Source organism: Liolophura sinensis, chromosome 5 (assembly GCF_032854445.1).
Source record: "Liolophura sinensis isolate JHLJ2023 chromosome 5, CUHK_Ljap_v2, whole genome shotgun sequence".
NCBI lineage: Eukaryota > Metazoa > Mollusca > Polyplacophora > Chitonida > Chitonidae > Liolophura > Liolophura sinensis.
This window is the reverse complement of record NC_088299.1, coordinates 9039854-9061882: the sequence shown is the minus strand read 5'-3', so window position 1 is coordinate 9061882 and position 22029 is coordinate 9039854. Positions and strand designations below refer to the sequence as shown.

The following is a 22029-nucleotide window of genomic DNA, read 5'->3' as shown; positions in this document are numbered from 1 at the left end:
AATGATCACACGTCAGCAATAACATGCAGCCCGATCAGGACGTTTAGGGGCAACAATGACAAAACCAATTCCCCAAAACAACAGGCAAGTGTTCACACATGACGGATGAAATACAACCTCTTGCCGATTTACCTCAGCGAGGGTTTACCTAACTGTTCATGTAAATACTTAAATAGTAGAAAATTACACGCCCCATGCGTCATGGCTTAAGCAGAAATTATTTATTTGTTTGTTTGTTTGGCTCTTTACGACGTACTCAAGAATATTTCACTTATACAACGGTGGCCAGCATTGTGTTGGGAGGAAACCGGAAATATTGATTGTATACTGCTTTAGGCTCTTAGTCATACGTTCAAAGATAAAGAAATCGAGATAACACCTCACATGTAAAACTATTCACAAACTTTCGAATGAAACAAGAAGCTTCGTGCCGGAACAACCATTTTTGCTTCAAATGATATGCAGTGGAACGTTACATAGGAGAGTGTCAGTTTTAGTTTTTACGTGTAACCGTGATATTACATCACAATACAATTACAAGATCATAACCACACAAATATATGTAATGTAATACACATGTAATAAACATTTTATTGATGTAACAGTAATAGATGTACTAAATATAGGCATGAATAATGAAAAAAATAATATTGAACTAATTATACTTGTCAGATGTAAAATTGTTTAAAAAACAACAACAACAAATTTACATTTTTGTAATGATAATAATGTTAAGTAAGTTACTTATACTATACCGAAACTCAGGCATTCAATTAATTAACATATAGAATGAAGTCTCCACAAAAACATATCTCTATTTCAGTTTCTTTTTCCACAACCATTTAGTGGATGAATGTATTTATTAAAACTCAATATTTGGACCGTCGGCCATGTGGCTAATTGACTTTTTAATTCAATTGGTGTAATTAACTTATGGCATTATTACCAGCATAATTGTGGGAGGCAACCCGGACGAATATTTGTTGGCTGCAGAGGAATTATATAACATTGTTTACTTCGTTTCCAGGTTTCGGATTCACGAATTTGCCCTCATACCTTAACTGACATGACAGCGTACGCAGCGCACGTAGCTAATCGTTACTTAACACGGAGTACGCATGACGAAACTGACACCAGGTTGCTTCAATCATCCTTCAATTATTTCAGCATGGCCTCAATAAATTTAAAATGTCTACCTATGTGCGCGATGCTAAGTTTGCGTATAATACGTTTTATTGTAAAAGTTTTCTCACACAACAACCGCGATATTTCCACTCCAGAGCGACACGCTATTGTTATCATAATCAACTAGTGAAATTATGGTTTCTGGCCTAGAATAACCAATGAAAGAAAGCTTTCAAAGTGGCGGAGTAATATTCTAACCTAAGTTATACCCTCAATTACACAAATCAATGTTAATTTGTCAACGCCAAAAAGTGTTAACCAATAAAAATCACGTTTACAAATTGTGGCTAATTTTACTCAAAAAAGCAGGCCTTGACCTTTCCACTTAGGTATCCATGTTTCTTTAGACATACCCTGGTCAGTAAGATGTTGCAAGTTCCATCAGACTGTGTGAATGAATGTAAGCACGAACAAAATGTTGACAACAATACGGAAATACTGCCTACTGTGGCTGGTTTGTTTTTGACGTCGATCGTGTTTCTTTTTGTTTTTCCTACCCTTATAACATTTCATGTAAACCATTGTTATCAAGACAGTTGAAGACAGATTGCATTATAAAAATGTTTTCTTTTTTCTTTCCTTTTCTTTGCCCAGATTTCAGTTTTGGGATCAATACAAAAAATTATCATAATCTTATAAAGTATAAATTTTATGTTCCATCATTGACCTCTTAAAAACTAGGGCTTGCATGTGTCTTCTGCATACCATTCAGAAAAGTCTCGGTACGTTTGACTGGGCTTTGTGTCACCATCGTACAAAGCCTGGCAAACGTCGCGAAATCCTGCAACCAAATCATTGTCGCCGTCATGAGTTTTTCTCCACTGGTGATACATCTCGTACAGTGCTGGGTTTTTATCCAGGAACAACAGATAGTTAGCTAGATGTTCAGGCGATTCAAACCCAGAACTGTGGATATAGGAACCCGGCGGGAGGTGTCGTTCGTAATCCGAGGGATCTCCCCCACCCATCACAACCGGAACAGCTTTCCAGACAAACAACGGCTGACCAACTTTCTCCGTTATGTAGTCGCGACAATTGCCGTTTTCCATTGCCAGATAAAATTTATACTGAGTCAACAAATTGGTGCAGTCTTCAGTGTTTATGTGGCACTTAAGCTTAAAACAACCCCCGTACATATCAACCGGAATATACTGACTAAGTTCTTTCATATATTCAAGTCTTTTCGAATGAGGTGTGTGACAATGGCTATTCACATACGAGATGAGCTTTGATTTAGACCTGTAAATATTTGCATATAATTCTCTATAGTTTGCTGGCGTTAATGGTCTTTCTCTTTTTCGCACATGAAAATATGGCATGGCAACATCGGTATCATCTCTGTATGTTAGAGTCCAGTTAAATATTCCGTTGAACTGACGAACATCAAGCCCTCTATTAAACGGCGATTCCAATACGAAATAAGCCCATCTCTGGAACGGGCGTCGTTCAGGTGGCAAGCTTTTTGCACCTTGCTTCATATCCCTAGCGTGCATTATCACAAGATCGCTCGACAGTAATTGTGTTCTGTTGTGTGTCCCTATACAGTACCTGTTTTTACCAATTGATATGTTTTTAGGGATAAAGCTGGTGTTGCCGAAAAATCCTGTCCACATCAATATTTTTTTAACCCTTGTGGAATTGGACGGTAACATTTTATAAACTGGTTCTCCAAATTCTTTGAACAATTTTGCTGACCGATACTCTGGTCGAGGAAGTCCGGCTAGTCGTTTTAGGTACGCATTCCTCATTTGATTGTGTTTTTGGTTGGTTTCTGGTGTCAACGAACTGTCGATGTGTTCCAGCTTCTGGTTCCTGCTGATGTTCGGCGGCCTCACAGAAGGGTACAAATATAATACTTTCGGATCCAATGTAAAACTGGACATGACATCCAACTGCCAGGCGAATGTCACGAAGCATATCATTAACAGAGGGATTAACATTCTCCTGAGGCTAACTAAGTCCTTGAGGTTCATCGTCATCTTACCTTGGCTGCGAACGATCTGCAAGATCAGAAAATAACACATTTGTTATGGATGTATAGTGTTTTGATGGTTACAGTTAAGGTCTACAGGATATTGTAAGGCTCAAGAAAGTATGCTCTTTATGAAAAAACTACTGCAGAGTGTATAATGGGGATTATTGACGGGATGGGGACTAGTTCTGAGAACTAGTTCTGAGAGCAAAGCGGAAGTTGAGGGGATTGCATGAAAGGCTAGTGCTGAGAGCTAAGGAGAGGCCATTCATGAGGGGGCATTGGAGAAAAGACTAGCCCTGAGATGCTATTGACGATATGGGGGAAAGGTCAGTGCTGAGAGTTTATTGACGGCCGGCTGTTAGGGAAAAGACTTGTAAGAAGAGCATAGGAGAGATTATTGGCCGGATGAAGGAAACGGCTAGTGCTCAGGTGACGATCATTGTATAAATGAAAAATTATTGGGTGTATGGTTGCACAACAACCAAATAAACAAGTTAGCCATAAATATAAAAGGCATAAATATATCAACATAGTCAAAAGTATACCAACATAGTCATACATATACCAACACAGTCATAAATATAGGAGCTTAGGTATAAGAATACAGACATAGTCGTAAATATACCAACATATTCATACATATATCAACATAGTTATAAGTATACCGGCATTCTCATAAATGTACCAGCACAGTTATAAATATACCAACAATTATTTATTTATTTCATTGGTGTTTTACGCCGTACTCAAGAATATTTCACTCATACGACGGCGACCAGCATTATAGCGGAAGGAAACCAGACAGAGTCCGGTGAAAACCCACGACCATCCGCAGGTTGCTGGAAGACCTTCCCACCTATGGCGGGAGAGGAAGCCAGCCTGAGCTGGACTTGAACTCACAGCGACCGCATTGGTGAGAGGTTCCTGGGTCATTACGCTGCGCTAGCGCACAAACCAACTGAACCACAGAGGCCTCGTAAATATACCGACATAGTCATAAGTATACCAACACAGTCATAAATATATCAACATAGTCATAAGTATACCAACATCATAGAGTTTGCCATTAGAGTTCAGCCGCGGCATGATTATGATCATCATTATAACTAATAGTTACAGCGGTCTCCACTAACCCGTCATATTTTAAGTTTAACCTGTGCTTCATCCCAGTATGTAGGCCAACCAGTGGCAATAGGCACGATCGAGACAAGCCAAGGGAAACTACACAGAGTTGCGCACGTCAGATACCAATGAGAGGAATACGCAAATTCGTGTCAAGGCGCGTTTCCTATTGGTTCGCAGCTTTACTGGACGGCTCATGTACGACGAGTTCAAATCATCTCCTTCCTCTCCAGCCATCTGCGGATGGTCGTGGGTTTCCCCCGGGCTGTTCCTTACTTCCTCCTAACATAATGCTGCCCACTGTCGTATAAATGAAAAATACTTGAGCACAGTGTAAAACACGTTAGATAAATAATTATTTGTTGGATTGGAGCTGTACTCCGTATTCAAGAATATTTCCCGTATACGACGGCGGCCATCATAATCGTGGGAGGAAACCGGGCAGAGCGATTTTTCCTTGACGTCGTACTCTAGAATTTTTCGCTTTTACAATGACGGTCAGCTTAACGTGTTGAGGATATTCAAGGCCCCGCAATTCGAACGATTACATGATTATGACATAAAACGACATCGGCTATATTTCAGTCATGTTGTAGCGACACAATTAAGAAGTAAGAGAGATTAACAAATGTACAGAAATATATAGATCTGTATATTACTCTGAGATGTAAACTCTGCTTTTCCTAACTGCGCATCTGCTCTGTAGTCGTTCTGTCCGTCATATCTTAACACGGGACTCGGTCGTATCTTTTAACATGAGTCATTCCTGAGTGACTCAGAATCAACCACAGAAATGTGCGTCGAGAAAAAAAAAAGCGAGAAATATTTCTTGGCATCGGCTTAGGGTATTTTGTAAAGCGATAGATAAATTGGTAAAAGCGACATTGGGTCACAGTAATTTGTAAAGCATGAGACAACGTGACAAATATGGCCTGAAATTATTATTTTCTTATTCATAAAGGTGCGTAAGTAATAAGCTAAATTCACTGAGTATTTGATTTCTTGATTGATTATGGTGGGAGAAAATCAGACAGGGCCCTAGGGGAAGCCAACAGCCTTAGCATTGGTGACCTGCTCCTGGGTCGATACGCTGCACTAGTACCCTAACCACTGAGCTCAGCACATGTAAGCCTTATAACTGTTGGTTTTTCAACTTGCGGCTGTCCATATTTTTCACGAGAGCAGCATCAGGTATCAGTATTTGTATTGAGATGTAAACGGATACAGAAAACGGAACTCTAAAACGAAGATTATGGTTTCAACGGAAATCAAGAAAGTTAGGCGAAAAACAAAATTGCAAGAATATACAAGGTACTGGATCAAACCGGGCTTTGGGCCGGGAATTAGTAAACGTCCAGCTATAAACAAGTTCAGGAGGCCTTAGTGACAATATGCAGCCGACAACAATCTTGTAGCCGTTTGCATATACGGTTCGTTGAAAATTACTTATCTTACACCAACATGATGTGCATATATGTAAATCCCATGTAGGAAAGTTCGTCAGTGACCTATCCAAAAATGGTGGTTTACCTTAGGCGCCCCAGTTTCCCCCACCCTTTAAACTCACAGCCATCGCTTAGGTGGGAAATATATTGAATGTGGCGTTAAACAACTACTAAATAAATAATTAGGGCAAGTATATACTAGTATATAACAGTATAATAAGATAAGGTGATGACGGTCTAAAGCTGGGTAGGCCAGGTGGGCTTCCTGGTCAGACTGTATAGAATCACTAAGTCACATTGACAAGTCTTAGTCTTTTATTTATTTATTTATTTATTTATTTATTTATTTATTACTTATTTATTTATTTACCTAAATTCATTTCTGTCGTACTCATGAATATTTCACTTATACGACGGCGGTTAGTATTTTGGTCGACGAAACAGGGATCTTTATACAAAGCGGGATTAAATAGGTCTCTTGCCTTCCAATGGTGCTCCATGGAGTTATGTATTTTAAAAAGCTCTTTAGCTCCTTGTAACCACATGTCTATTTAACAGCAAATTCTACCAAATGCATAGAGTTGTCAAACTATTTGTAAACAGTATTTTATTCGCACTAATATATTAGCCAGAAGTAAATACATTTTGTGATATTAATAGCCATAAACTGGGTAATCACTACCAACAGTGTAATGCACTAGATTACACTATGGGTATCACTACCAACAGTGTAATGCAGCAGATTACACTATGGGTATTACTACCAATAGTGTAATGCAGCAGATTACACTATGGGTATCACTACCAATAGTGTAATGCAGTAGATTGCACTATGGGTATCACATGCTACCCATAATGTGACAATGTTACATTATAGGTTGAAATTTCGACCCACATTATATTAGTTTTATTACATTTCGTGATTCTAGAACACCACGAGCGTTTGCAGAGCATCTTCGTATGCACACGCATTTCTGAAATTCTTTATCTTCCGATCAAATACTGTACATCTGATTACTGAATCGAAAAGACGTTCTACAAGTTGAAATGCATACGGGATGAACGGGGTACACAACTACATTACAAAATCTAACTACGTTATGTTGACCGAGTGATGCTATAATGTCTTCTGTTGCTATAACGCAATACTGTGTCATTTTCAAGGTGATATTTGTCTAATACAGTTTTCATTTTTAAATTAATAAATACCTGTGTTATATTTACCAGGATAATATGCTGCAATAACAGGCTACATCCTAGCACCACTCCTACTGCAGACATTTTTAAATCTCAACTTTAAAGGATTATTTTCTTAGAGTAAAGCAAGTATATAAGGTTACGACAGAGAGTAACATTGTCTTACGATGTGTGTTTAAACATGGGCCAGAGTTCACCTATCTTGAATAGTTTCAGGCATTTTCTCATTTGTCAAACCGACCGACGGCACAGTGATGTGTCACGCAAATGAGCAAAAGCCGGTTTTTGTTGTAACATCCGTGCAAGTGTGAACGTGATTCTCAAACGAAGGCTTGTTGCTGTCTCGCTTGGCGCTCTGCACTGAGAGGTCAGATCAAAGAAACAGGACTGGCCCGGTGTCAAAATATTGTGACTGGTTGGGGTGTCATGTATATTGTCTTCCGCATGATACTTCAGGGGCGGCAGCAATTGGCGTCATGGACTCATAAGACGACACAGTACATGTGCACACACCTAATAAAGTTAATAGTCGCCATATGACTGAAACATTCTTACACCGTCAATGAAGAAAAAATCTAAACCACAACGTAAAACCCTAAGCATGCATACATACATACAAACGTACATGCATACACGCATACCTACTCACATGCATACATACATGCACACACATACACACAAACGCAAGCACGCACGCACACACACACACACACACACACACACACACACACACACACACACACACACACACACACACACAAACGCACGCACGCACGCACGCACACGCATACACACATGCACAGATACATACATGCATACACAGGAAGGCATCAGGTTCTTTATGATTTAGCCAAGGAGGTATTTCGGATTCCTATTTTCTGGAAACCTGTGACATTTTAAACTTAGCATGTTAGAAGATAATTCCTGTAATTACGGGGAGCCATGTAAACTGACGGCCAAAAGAAACTTTTCAACTCCGTCAGTTAAATTTAACCAGCCTTTTCAGCAAATTAATACCAAATTTTTGTAGGAAAACATTGTACGAAGCATATTCCCATGTGCGACAAGCGTCATATACGCCCACACCAATTTGTTTTGAAACAACAAAGAAAGTTGAAAAAACACGTGCCGCAACTGCACATGTAATAAGTGTATAAAAACGTTACACACAGTGTGCTGGACTTGCACACTGACTAAAACCCACCAAAGTGATGACTCGATTGACCCTGGGTATGGTATACATGGAGCCACCCATGCCCACATTGCAAGGGCCTTCGGCTGCTCTCGTGTAACTGTGTCAAACTTGGTGCAACGTTACAGGCAGACATCGGACAGGCCAATAACAGGCAGGCCTGGGGTAACTACGCCCAGAGAAGAAAGGTACCTGCACACTTTACACCTGAGGAACCGCTTCCTGAAAGTGACGCCGTCGTCAATCAATGCCTTAGGTCACCGGATCAGACGGCACATCCTGTCCATGTGACCTATGGCTCACGGAATTAGGGCCTATCGACCATTCAGAGGGCAGTTGTTGACAGCCGAACATCGTCGACAAGATGTTGTGATGGGCTCGAATTTTTCGCCGTTGACAGCGACGTGATTGGCGACTTGTTGTTTTCACGGATAAAGGCTGCTTCTGCCTGTTCCGAGCCGATGGCAGACAGCGAGTTTACCGTCGCGAACGAACGGCTGTATCATGCGTCCAGGAGATGGTACCGTTTGGTGGCGGCAGCGTGATGGTGTGGGGTGGGATATGTGGAGAGGAACGGACACCACTGGTCATCATCTACGGGAACCTAACAGCTCAACGTTACGTGGATGAAATTCTACGTCATGGCGTCCTCCCATTCCTTCAACAGCAGCCACGTGATGTCCTGTACCAGCATGACAACGCCAGACCTCATAGAACTCGAGTTGTGCAGAACTTCCTGGACGCCAAAGATGTCAACGTTGTGCCGTGGTCTGCACGTTGCCCAAATATGTCCCCCATAGAACACCTTTGGGATATCATGGGTCGTCGAGTAAGACAACGGCAAAACCTTGCAGCCAACCGACAAGAACTGGCGTTCGCTCTCTAAGATGAATGGCAGCGAATACCACGTCATCTCATCAGATGATTGCCTTTTTCTGTGCGTCGGAGAGTTTTTGCATGCATTGAAGCAAGGGGTGGTCACACGCAATATAGATTGGTTTTGATATTGACTGCCTTTTTAAAAATAATAAACTTTTTGTATACTCTGCCCATTGTTAACCAAGATGGAATGGCTATTTTTCCACCCAGCTCTGTTTGTTCACTTGTAAAATGATTTGAGGGCTGCTTTGTCCGTTCTTACTCAAGACTTTCAATGTCTAAGGTCATTGGTCTTTTCAATATACTGAACTTCTGTAATCTTGTTTTTGTTTTGGCAAAATGTATTGATTTGAACTTCTGGTAAAGTTTCTTTTGGTCATCAGTTTATGTTAGGACAGAGAAGAATGAATGAATGAACGAATGAATGAATGAATGAATGGATGAAATCAAAAATGGATTAATGATTAAAGGTTAAATTAAGCCACATTAACAGTATTTCTGTCACACACAGTGGCGAGATCATCCCTGTTAGAATTAGGAACGCTAACACCCAAAATCAACACAAACAGGAAGCAGACCCTTTTAGAAACAAGTAAAATAAACAAAGATTAGTTAAAATTGGAAAACTGTTCAGCTGACGCTAGCAGGTACCGGGATACTTGCCTTATTCTCCAAGTTTACCGAGTGTGCAGAGTTTTCTTTTCACCACGAAGGCCCTGGGGAGGTGAGGAGCACGGAGAGGCCATAAGAAAGAGACGTGCTAAATAATCATTAGTTAGCAAACCCATAGGTTTAAGGAAGACAGGTGAACCTTAGGTTAGGTCTATAGAGAATGCTTACGACGGGGAGTGTCAGCAATATGCCTAGATAACCTATAGTTAATGATGTAAATTTACGAACATAAGCCTAACAGCATTCTATTGATTTGTGGAGTTAAGTATACAAGATGTTTGCTCAGCCATCCATACAATAATACAGAGACAGTTTCAAGCACGTCTTATGGACATCCAGTACCGGTATAGGCAAACTCTACCTTCCACACGAGATGTGGTTAAGATGGAGTTCGTGACCACACAACTGTTTGGACTTCCTGCTTAAGCTTGTGAAATTCACCAATTCAATAAACTTGTGATAAAAACATTTGCCCCAAGGTCTATATTTTACAAAAGTCTTCAGACTTAAGTAAAAATTTCACAGCTAAAGCTAAATGTTTTTGCTCTGGAGAGTGTAAAATGTGTACACTGATCCTTTACTGTAGATCATTGTACCAAACACAGTTTTAGTTCTTTCCTATTCTCATTTAAGCTTTTTAAACCCTTTTTGTGACTTAAGTTGCTCGGTAAATACAGACCCTGGCTCACAAAGCTGGTTAAGGATTTAAATCAGACGTAGTGTTAACATGTCGTATTATTCCTAAACAAAGATATGGACAATCACGTCTAAGATAAGTCGTAGTATTCAAATAAAAATCCTTAATGTTTTCAAGCTTTAAGCTTTTTCTGACGTTAAACTTTTTCTAACAAAGCCTGACTTAAGCCTAATACAGTTAGATCATCCTGGAGCCAGAGATAATCTCTCGGATATTTTTGGTATAATGTCTCCTGTAATTTACGTCTGCATATGGGAAACTGTGTGTAGTCTGGAGGAACCTATGCGCCGTCGTTCGCCAGGCTCTTGTCAAATTCTCTGACATAAGGCCGCCGCCAAATGAGCCAATAGACTCGACCACGAGACCTCCCTAGTCATAAGTTTCTAATGGAAGACCAACAATTAGATCACTGAGCCAGGGAGAGCCAGGCCTACGTCTCATGTCTATACCAATATCAGGGTCAAAGCTCATACCAATTTTAACAGGAATGTCTACCTTGTGCAGGTGTTAACTCATCTGTAAACAGGGTGTTGTTTACACAAAATGATTATTACCAGTTTAATAATTAGTTTACAATAATTTTTACCCACTGAAATAAATAATGTAATATTGTAATAAATATTACAATATTGAATTTTATTACAGTACGAAAATACCCCCCCCCCCATATGTTAAATAATTGCCCAGTTTTGAAAAATCGCCTACATTTGTAAAAATCTCACCGAAAATGTAAAAATGTTTATTAAACGAAAATATACAACACTCATATGACTATGTTAAAGGGCAAAAAGTATGGAAAAATTCGCAGCAATATTCGGAAAATAAAGAATGATTTGCTAAAAATGAGCACGAAAATTCCCACTTCTGAGACATATTTTATACTTGCTAATAAACCCTCTGTTTTATGCTCATTTTCCATTAATGGTCGGAAATTCGGACTCTCACCCCAAACAAAGTCGTTTTCACAGTTATCCACTATCCAGACTGACCAGCCGGTGCTTTCCGACAACTGCAGCTTAAAGCCAATTTTACGCCCCAAGAGGAAAGGTGATAGACTTTCTTGTAGTTTTATATGGCCACATCATATATCTTTAATCACAAAAGTCGGTAGCTGACCACTTTCACCATTTTTTTCACAATTTTACAGATAAACAAAAATGTATGAATAGCCATCTTATTCAGAAAGTGGCAAACTTGCAGATTTACTTAAAGGATTATTATACATAGTTTTTGTAATCTTAAAAAAAACTGTGTATTGTCTCAAAAGGAACATAAATCTGAAAGTATGATAATTAAAGTCGATAGTTAATGAAGATGGTTTTAATGCATTTTTTCCGCCAACACTCGAGTAATGCTTCATTACCCCGCACGCAGTTGTGATTACCATCAGTGAAGAATGCTTTGGCGCTCATATACCGACGGGCGCGGATTCACAAGCAAGTAAATTTAACCAAACTTCACTTTGGATAGAAAAAAGCAGGAATATGTGACGCTGGTGCCCGTGTGTGGCATGGCTTGTACATTGTAGTCCAATCATTGCCATGGTTAAATAATCCTTTCGATTGTTATAGAACAGGTGCATTATACAAGATATGAAACGTTCGCCCAAGTAGGTGACGGAAATTGCTTAGCGCTTGGTTGTAGATCGTTCAGGACAGTGAATCTTTTGTGTTTACTGGATTTAATTCAGCTTCAAATCTTTGTAATTGGTTTAACAACGGTAACAATGGTTTAAATACTGGTTCTTACCCTGGAAGTTAAAGACACGGTCCTTTCGTGGGTATGTCACACGGAGACATCACCAAGTGAATTGGGTACACACAAGTGTACATAAGCACATACATACAAAGGTGGATTTACCAGATAATCTTGAGGGATTATTTCATTTTAAAGACCTAAAGAACCCGTCGAAGTATTGCCATAGTTGAACATTGCTTCCGGTTGTTAAAATAAAAGCAGTGTTCCTCTATCCTATGTACAGCAGATAATATTTTCCACATAATACAACATTAAACAGATTTTTCATTGGTCAAAATGTCACACATGAACATAACCAATTCACATCTGTGAATGGGGCACGTTTGTTGTATTATGAACAAAAGAAGCAAAGATTGTCTATTGAGTTGCACGAGTTTGTTTCTTCGGTCCTGGTATTTTCAACAATGAGGGAAGTTGTTTGTCCTTCTGGAATAATGTAACGACCTGTTCACAGAACGGTTCTGTCTACCGCGTATTCTGGGAGCTCAAAGTTTATCCACACCGTCATTACCAATGTTGCGTATCGAAACGAGTTCGAAGAGACGTATAGCGATGAGGAGCAGCCCGAGAAAGTAATAAAATAATCACACCCACTTCAAAGACAAATGTACGCGTCCAAAAGAGTGGCGCTAAGCTGGAAGCTAGTAAATCACTCGTCAAAATTGTCTCCCAGCTGCTTGCCACCACTTGTTCCAGTATTTCATGGCAGAGACTTGAACTCATTGACTCCTACAACCCGATGCAGTCGCCATTACAGCGGTGGGCTGTAGCTGTGCCTGCCTTCCGCCCGAATAGGCGTCAGCGATCAGCCTCAACGGCCGTACTTGCCTCTGTGTGACCTTATAATGTGACGGCGAGTGACTATTTCTATTTTAGCATTCCAAAGCTGGTTGGATTTTGTCACTTATGTTTATTCAACGTAATCTTGTAAAACATTAGTGTAGTTGTGGACGTACATTCATAAAGACATCTATAAAATGGGATTATCGAACTGAACATTCACAGAAAATGCCACACAAGCGAAAAGTATCGTAATTTTGGAGGTGATGATACGCGAATTTCTGTACATAACCCCCGCTTTTCTGAATAAAAGTGTGTGTCATCAAACTTTGAGGTAATACAGAGAAACCAGTTATCTATCGTGGCTTTGTTGAAGTGTTGAATAGAGCTGTACTATAGTCTGTCGTTTTTTTTTTCACTTCAGGTACGCAAAAATACCAAAACATTTTTTCGCCGAAGGCATTCGTCGTTCATTGGTCAGTAGTTGCCCTAGATTCTATCACGTGACACAGCGGGACAGAATCATTGGTCAGTGATATTCAGTTCCGATCTACACTCCTTTCAGAATAAATGTTAAACACAAAACAAAACAATGTCATCGTCATCAGATTCACTTTCTGATAGACTTATATCTGATTCAGTGTCACATTCCCTGTCAGCAGACATCGGTTGTGAAGCCTAAACAATCCTCTTCTTCGCTCGGCCCGGCCAACGAAGACATGTTGACACTCAAGTGTGTGCGACTCGAAAAATAGGTTCTAATTTTGTTGTGGTTAGGCATTCAAACCTATAAAAACCGCCAAAATACTAGTAAATACAAGCCTAAGACATCAAGACAGGTGTGTTTTGATTGATTTATACTTGAACAAAACATTTGAAAGCAAAATATGCACCCAGTAAGAAGTGGTGTCATATCCGGGTTTAGCTGCTCCTCGGGAAATGAGGTTTATCGGCCGGGCGGATATACTCGCACCTCGGGTTGAGACAGAGCGCTGTACATGCTGCCTGATCCATGCGTCGGAGTGAATGAGTTAAACATATCCACTCATTCCGAGATTAATCTCTGCAAGCAACTTCCGTTCGCCTGGATATTTTCTTGTCGGTATTACTATTTAACGCGCTCATATCTCAATCAAACTGTTGCGCACCCACTGGGCCGGCATGTACAGAAATGACAGAAGACTGTCTACATGCTCCACGAAGCTGGCGTTTTTCTATACCGATGAACATCGCAGACACAATGGGCCAATATGGGAGCTGATAGCATTCATAAGGTAATAGACAAAGTACATAAAACGCAGTTTGCAAAATACTCCTAACAAAAGCCAAGTAAGAAAAATAATAACAAAAATGATATAAAATATTATATTGGATTATATAATAAAATAATAATAATGCTATACAATAATATAATAACATTCATGATAAAGTAACCCCATAGATCCAAACAAAAATATTATATTATTCAAAAACAATGTTATACAATAAGATCATATTAAAACGTATATGTAAAACTCAGCTCATTCTTTAAAATGCACTGAAACTGAAATATTTTCATTGCATTTTTTGGAAACTGGTAAAGAGTTAAATAAGTTAATATCTGTATACTGCACACTATCAAGAAATGTGTGAGCGCGATCAAAAATGCTGGTGCTTCAAAGATTGATGTGGCTCTTTGGTGGATAAAACAGTTTGGGATAGCTGGACAATCCAGTCTGAACTCGATAAAAATATCATTGAAAACATCAGATTAAAATATCTCCTACGGCGCATTAATGTAGGCATATTAAAGTTTATACATGTGGATTGATACATAGATTTGTCATAAGTTCTAAAAAAAATTTAAGAATCAAGGAAAATTCTACTCGATTAATACTATTTAGCCTGACAAGCTTTTTTTGTTGAGGCGAACAAGTTTCACACCAAAATCCACACAAGATTATCATAGCTCATTGATAAAAAGTCGTTTGTAAGCAGAAAAATATCCAGATTCAGGGAATCGATCACAGTTTTCTTATTGAAAATATTTGAAGAAAACGACTGTCATTATGTTGGAATCCGTGGTTTGACAGTTTTTATGCCACATACAGCCAGCATCCAACCATTTGGATTTTCAATTATCTTATCTTGCACAAAATAATTAGGCGTTTTTCCGATTATTTCACCTTCTGCAGCATTTTTAACATCTGATATCAAGTCAGAAAAGAAGTAGTGAGACATACAGAGTTCCAATCGTTATTCGGAGCCAAATTTACCCGGCATCTTATTTTTCTTTTATTATAGCGATAAGACTACAGTCATACGAGCTAGAATATTTCCTCCGCCGTATCGTTTAGTATAGGAACCCTCTCATTGTCAACACACTGTCTTATATGATAGGCGAAGTCCCAGCAGTCCCAACCGGTGAAACAAAATTGAAATTTACATTCCCAAAGAACCGTTTCATTACTAAAATTAGCATCACAATTTCTTAAAATTACGTACATATATATATAAATGTAATCGAAGACAGTTATCTAAATATAGGCCATTTTTAAAACAGTCAGCAGTTTTCTAGTCGAGAAGAGTATAATGACCGATGCGACAAATCCAAAAGTATCTAAAACTTTATTTCACGCCCGTATAAAGCTATACTGGGCTGACAAATCAGTCAGAGGAAACAATTTCTTAATGGAGCCAAAGTCTGCTTATCTGGAGTCAGTCAAGTGTTTTGATCTTTGCTTGATGTTTGAGATATTGCCTTGCGCCAATCTCATGGCATGATGGGACTAATTTACACCAAAGCGGTATGGGCGGTTACGAAAATTCTAAACATTATTCTAGAAGAAGAAGAAAAAACAAAAAAAAAATCAAAAACAATAAAAAAAACAACAACAAAGAAAATAACCCGAGAAATTTAAGCAGCAACAGGGGTAAGTCCCACTTGGTGTCCAGCACCTTACAATACATGGCTTTCTTGCTCTAGGGAAGAACTGGACCGGAATACTACAGTCAGTTGTGGAGTTAATGTCTTCCGGTACATTTTAAAAATCTGAAATAATAATTACCATTTTCGTAGACGCCCATCTTGTTGTGGTATAAATCAGTCATACCAAGGTACTGCCACGTGCCAATATTCCAAGTACAAACCAAGGCCGCCATGAGCTAGAAAGAGGCTGTTCTAGGGCTAGATCTAAAGTATCCTTTCCCAGAACTTTCTGTTGAGTTGAAATCACCACACACAAGTGCCAGTCTGCTTCGTTTGAATATACTTGATTCAGTGAAACTCCAGTATTTCCATCTAGTTACATATTGAAGTTGGAAGAGCATATAAACTGATCCACGAAAAACACGTGAGTCGATCCATGCGATTAACTTGTGCTCTGTATAGTGAAGAATGCTATTAGTACTATCCAGCACTTTAAAAACCTCGAATTATCACGATCTGTCTGTAAACAGTACATTGCAAATTACTGGGTAAAAACATTCAAAATACCAGAGTCTTGCCATGTTTGACTAATACCCTAAATGACTATAAATTTTGTCGATGACTGACTGCTATTTTTCTTGATTCTGAGAGTTCTATTCAGTTTAGAAAGATGCCTTGAGGTTTGCTTGGAACATTCGATAATATTATTACTTGAAAATTGCAAGTTTCAGCACCAAAAGTAATATTTTGTGACATTTGCTTGCCTCTAAACATGCACTTTTGTCGGCGAAATTTTAGGTAATTTAGAGTACACATAAAACCATAGTCTTTGCCGCCAAAACAAAACATGGGTTAAAGTCAGTGAACTTACAACTTAATCTTTATGTTGGACGTGTTCTGCTAATATGTTGAGTTGAACTCACAGAGAACACATTGGTGAGAGGTTTCTGGGTCATAGCGCCGTTCTGCCACGCTAACCGCTTCCGTCACGGAGGCCACAAATGCCCCGAATGGAGAAAGAATATAATACATTGGTGTACCTGTACGATTATTGACACAGTGACTTCTGAACACCACCTCCACCTCTAGTAGGGAAACTCTGGTCTACACAGGATTCTTGAAATGTGCACAGTCAGTGCTGCAAACTTACTCAGCCAAAGTTTGGGGGCAATATTGTCATCTGCAGTAAATAAAAACATATTATTTGATCTGGAAAATCTTCTGTTATACATGTATATGTACTGCACCAATCGTCAATGAGTCCGACAGTAATGGATACAAACAGCAAAAACTATGTAATTGTATAGAGCTCTATATAGCTGACGTGAGCAATGTATTCGCCATCTTCCTTCCATGCCCTCTACTTTGTCTAACTACATATAGGGATGGATGGACTGCTCTTAAACGGTTCTCTACAAATAATCCGGATGTAATAATGAAGAGAACCTCAGATATTCTCGACATATAGCTTCCAACATCGCTGAAGACCACGCCCAACTTTATGGTGATGTCTGTGTGACATACACACATAAACTGGTACTGCCTTTTATGTCGAATATGAAAGCAAACAAGTGATTGACACCAGACACTTGTTATGCAAACTTGCGCTCTATTTACTGAGGCACGACCTATATATATATATATTTATCTTTCAACGCGTCCGAATCGAATGTTCCGGCATATTCTTGGGTATAAGATATCATTTCTGCAAAATAAGTTCACAAGTTTAAACCGTCTTGAGCAGATCCCCATTCAGTCACTTATAAATTAGTTGTCGAATTTCACAAAGTTCTTTGTTGCTGCCTCTCTTGGCTCTCAGCACTGAGAGGCTAGATCAAGGAAACAAGACTGCTTGGCCCGGTCGGCATAATGTGACTGAGGGGACTGTCGTATGACACTTCAGTGGTTGCAGCATGGGCTAAACCTAAATTTACAGGAAAATCCATGTCCACATTTACCTCCAGGTGCAGTATTTTAATTTACTCGGTGCAGGAGAGGATTTTGGGGACTGAGTTCAGTGTCAGACTGGAGTTTCCGGCTGGTCAGAGAGGAAAGTAAGAAAAGAACTGGAACTTCATAGAAATACTGTGTCATCAGGTTATTAATTACTCCTGGGCGTGTATAGTAATTATTCAAGGCATGAAATGTAAAAAGAACTTAAGAATTAAGAAGGGCATTGAACTCCATGTTCCGCTTGCCGCCATGTGCTTTGAATTTGACCTCCAGGACAATGAACACTAAACTTTAAACGGAACCTGTGATACTGTTTCCTTTCAGTTTATATCAAACCATCTTTATTTTACGTACATTTGTGTTCAAGATTATTGTGGCCTGTACTCGCTACAACTTAAGCAGTTTCGTGAAACCTGGCCAAGATGTTTGTAATCTGCCTCTGTAATCTGTAATTGTTCTCACAATTATTTAACACTACAAACCTCAGTCAGTTGTTGAGTCCAACGCTAGCTCTATTGACTGCATGGTGAAATCTGCTCAGTGGCTATGAGAAGGACCATTTGCACTGCCTAACTGTTCTTGTGTCATTTGTTTTTACAATGGTGCATGCGTTTTGTGTGTAGTGTATGTTTGGTTGCAATATTTTACACGCGTTGAAGCAGCTTAACTTTTCTACAGTTAACACAACCACAGTAGTACTTCGTGTCACTACCAAAGTCTTTCTTGTCTGGTTTAAGTCAGGTGTCCACAGCCTCCAGACCTGTCCAAACATTAAAACTGGCGCGTGGGAATTGGGCAATCTGTGTCTCTCTTCTGTTCTGTACAAGCCATAATCAGTGGATTAGTGTTGTGTCGTTAAAGCTGATTATATTCAACATTTGCTACATCGGACACACTTGTCCACATTTACCGTAAACAAGTGGTAATAACATCCTTGTCTTATACATAGACATGATCTCTATCAGATCCTGACCATTCAAGGAACAACACTAATGAATTTCGACTGGATTTCCGTTGGTTCTAGACGCCTTTTCAACATAAGACCCGCGATTATCTGAAGCAGTTTGAATCTAACCGATTAATCAACCAATTTCCAAAACGGAAGTGACCCGCATGGTACATGTAGGCAGTACAACAACAACAGCACAATACTAATGTCAGCATACGACCAGGAGTATGATGTAGCTATTTGCCAAAATATATATTTATCTCTTATACCATATACAGTTAAACAACACTTCCGTCCATTATAAGGTGTAAAGCTGCCGAGTAGTGTCTTGAGTGGTGTATTTTTCCTAACGGCGGGATATCGGGATATGTTTCCTGAACATTAAGTGTGGATACACGCGTGAAACCAAGTTCGTCAGTTTAATCCCCATCTCCTTAACTCAAAATCTGGGCAAGATGTTATCTAAACCCAATTAACGCAATAATCAGTTTCATGTCACGTGACATCGTGCAACCCCGATCTTGATTTTCACTTGATTTTGTTTACTGGGCCTTAACGACCCGTAGGGACTGTGCGTGTTTGTTTTGAAGCATTGTTTTAAAAAACCTATGTTCTGCAGCCGATACCTCACATAGAGTCACAGACCTGTTGGACACCCTGTCTGATAGTTAGTGAAGTTAGTGTGGCTCTGTCTGCTCGGCACATAAGTGCATCCGTTGAGCCACGTTCGTGCGGCTACATCTCATGCTGGCTTCTTCACCGGCTGTACGTGGGAAGGTTTGTCAGTAACCTACTATCTACCCGATTTGTTCCCATCATAATACTGCGTGGCTGCCGTCGTATATGTGAAATATTCTTGAGTATGGCCTAAACACCAGTCAATTAAATAAATAAATATTACTTTGTATGACAGGACAATCGCTGGATAGCCTACACTTTATCCAGGGCTAGACAGAACCGACAGAGCCGACAGAAGTTGGGTATTCCTCTATTCGACCCTTAGGCACGATACGGTTCATCTGCTTGAGAACGACTTGACTAGTCACATTTAACGTTTGTTAAAATTACTGGTGTAACATATATTAGTGCATACATTTATACCTTAATGGCGCAGCTGTTTATCTCGTATTCTGAACAACATCAAAGGGCTTCCCCACAGCAAAACTGAAGACAGCTGTCAAAACAGTAGCCTATAGAGTGTTTAAACAAGAATCAATCCCACTAATACCTTATATTGGATTTCTCTACAAGTCGCCAGACAGTGTTGTGTTCGCCCCGTCAATATTCACCGCATCGTCACTTCCCTTTTAGAAACTAGTTAATTAATCGCTTTTAAGATGGATTAAATGAGCACAGGTTTCATGTTTATGAAAAAATGTATACTAACCCAGTCAAATTCGTAACTACACATATTCTCGGAACTGCAATAGCCAAAACTGAATTCTTCATGAAGAATTAATTCTTTAATCACAGGTTATTATAACGTTAACTGCCATGCATACATTTTTCAGCTAACTTCAAGCAGAAAGCCGCACCCTCGGTATTCTTATATGTGCTATTATATAGACCACATACCCAGACCTGGCACCCGCTACCTGGGCTCGTTCCTTGTCATGTATGGGGGAATGCCGTATTCATTGACAAGCACCTGCACTGGTTTTCCGCCTTGTTAAAACACCGGTGAAAATTATTAAGAAACCAAAAATCGGCTAATACGTAGTGAATTCCTAAAGAAACCTTATTTGGTCCACGGCCGATGGCTGTTAACCATCGAATATACTATTGGAATAGAAGGCAGTGTAGGGAGAATGCAGATTTCGTGTACAGCTATGTTATATATGAACAGTTACACTTTCCTTGATTTTAAAAATTCTACTCATGTTTATTTTGTACAGACATTGCAATAATTTACAGATTATATCTTTGCAGCAGGTCACTTAGACAGCACTTTGGCCTCCGGTAGTAACTGACAGTTCAGCTGGATTTGTACTCCTAGAAAGGGTCAGTGTCGGCCATTTTGTTAAAACAGCCATCACGCTTGTTAGCGGTGCTTGCTGAGATGGATCAATAACCACATTTTTGCAGATAACACTATGGTCTATCTGTGTGCTAAATGTGTGCTTTTTACTAACTGGACAATTGCTGTGTTTTTGTTATACGTCTGACTATATTAATGCCATGCATCTATAAAGGTGCAGTAGACAATTTACTTGTGTACCTGCATTTCTCATTCACCCTACTCAAACTTGGCTTATCGATTCTGGAATGGGAAGAATACGAAAGACTACTTTATTCAGAAAATAAGGCGCACAAGCTATCTGCCCCCAATACCCGCGGGCATATTAGTCTGTAATGAGAATGGATGTATAAAGAAATCTTTCTCAATGGTGAATTAAAGGCCAAAGAAAAATATCTAACGTACAATAATGCTGGAAAAAGCATTACCACGTGCGCTCAACGCCCACTATAAGTCCACTATACATATATACGGTTCGGACCCCAATACCAACAGTGAGCTTACCTGTGTTAGATTGGAACGGGAGTACTGACAAGTAGCTGCCTGTTTGTCTTTAATTTTCCTGTGCTCGCAACCAGCCGTATCTTCCCTCGCAATGCAGCATTATTGACAGCATAATGGCTGGTATCTACTACTTATACTGGAATAAAGCTGCCTCATGTACCGTACAGCTGGCCTTTTGCTATCTGCAACACTGAGCGCAAGGGATGAGGACCCTCCCTCAGCACACACAGGTAAGGGTCGCACTGCCATGACTGAAGTCAAATAACAGCCCCAGACGCTAGCTGACCTTTCTAGATATGTTTACTGTTGTGCGTTCTACTATGAATAGACGTGGGTTTCCCACGGGCTATATCCAGTTTCCTCCCACCATAATACTAAGTGAAATATTCTTCTGTACGGCTCAAAACATTAATCAAATCAAATAAATAAAATGTTGTGATGCGGAAGCACGTGTATGTGTAGTGCAGATAATATATCATAATAAAACGTAATATAATTAAAGACTTACAGCATAGAGAGAAAAACCATAGCGTCGACACTAGTGTGACAGATGGCAAATAGTCGCATGTAACTGTTGAAATGCAGCCCAAATGTTTAGGGGCAACAATGACAAAACCAATTCTCCAAAACAACTTTCAAGTGTTCACACATAACCGGAGAAATGCATCCTCTTTTCGATTTACCTCAGTGAGGTTTTACCTAACTGTTCATGTAGATACTTAAATTGTAGCAAATTACACGTCCCATGCGTCATGGCTTAAGCAGAATTTATTTATTTCATTGGGTTTCAACAATG

At 39.5% G+C, this 22029-nt stretch overlaps 1 protein-coding gene across 1 annotated transcript in view; it reads right to left on the bottom strand.

Moving 5' to 3' along the window:
* Positions 1-584: 584 nt before the first annotated feature.
* LOC135465781 (3-galactosyl-N-acetylglucosaminide 4-alpha-L-fucosyltransferase FUT3-like) overlaps positions 585-22029 on the bottom strand; it is a 33075-nt gene continuing 11630 nt past the window's right edge. Inside the window, exon 2 of the mRNA XM_064743120.1 lies at positions 585-3185. Within this exon, the coding sequence (XP_064599190.1) occupies positions 1863-3164 (1302 nt within the window). The 5' untranslated portion in view covers positions 3165-3185 and the 3' untranslated portion in view covers positions 585-1862. The remainder of the gene's footprint in view (positions 3186-22029) is intronic.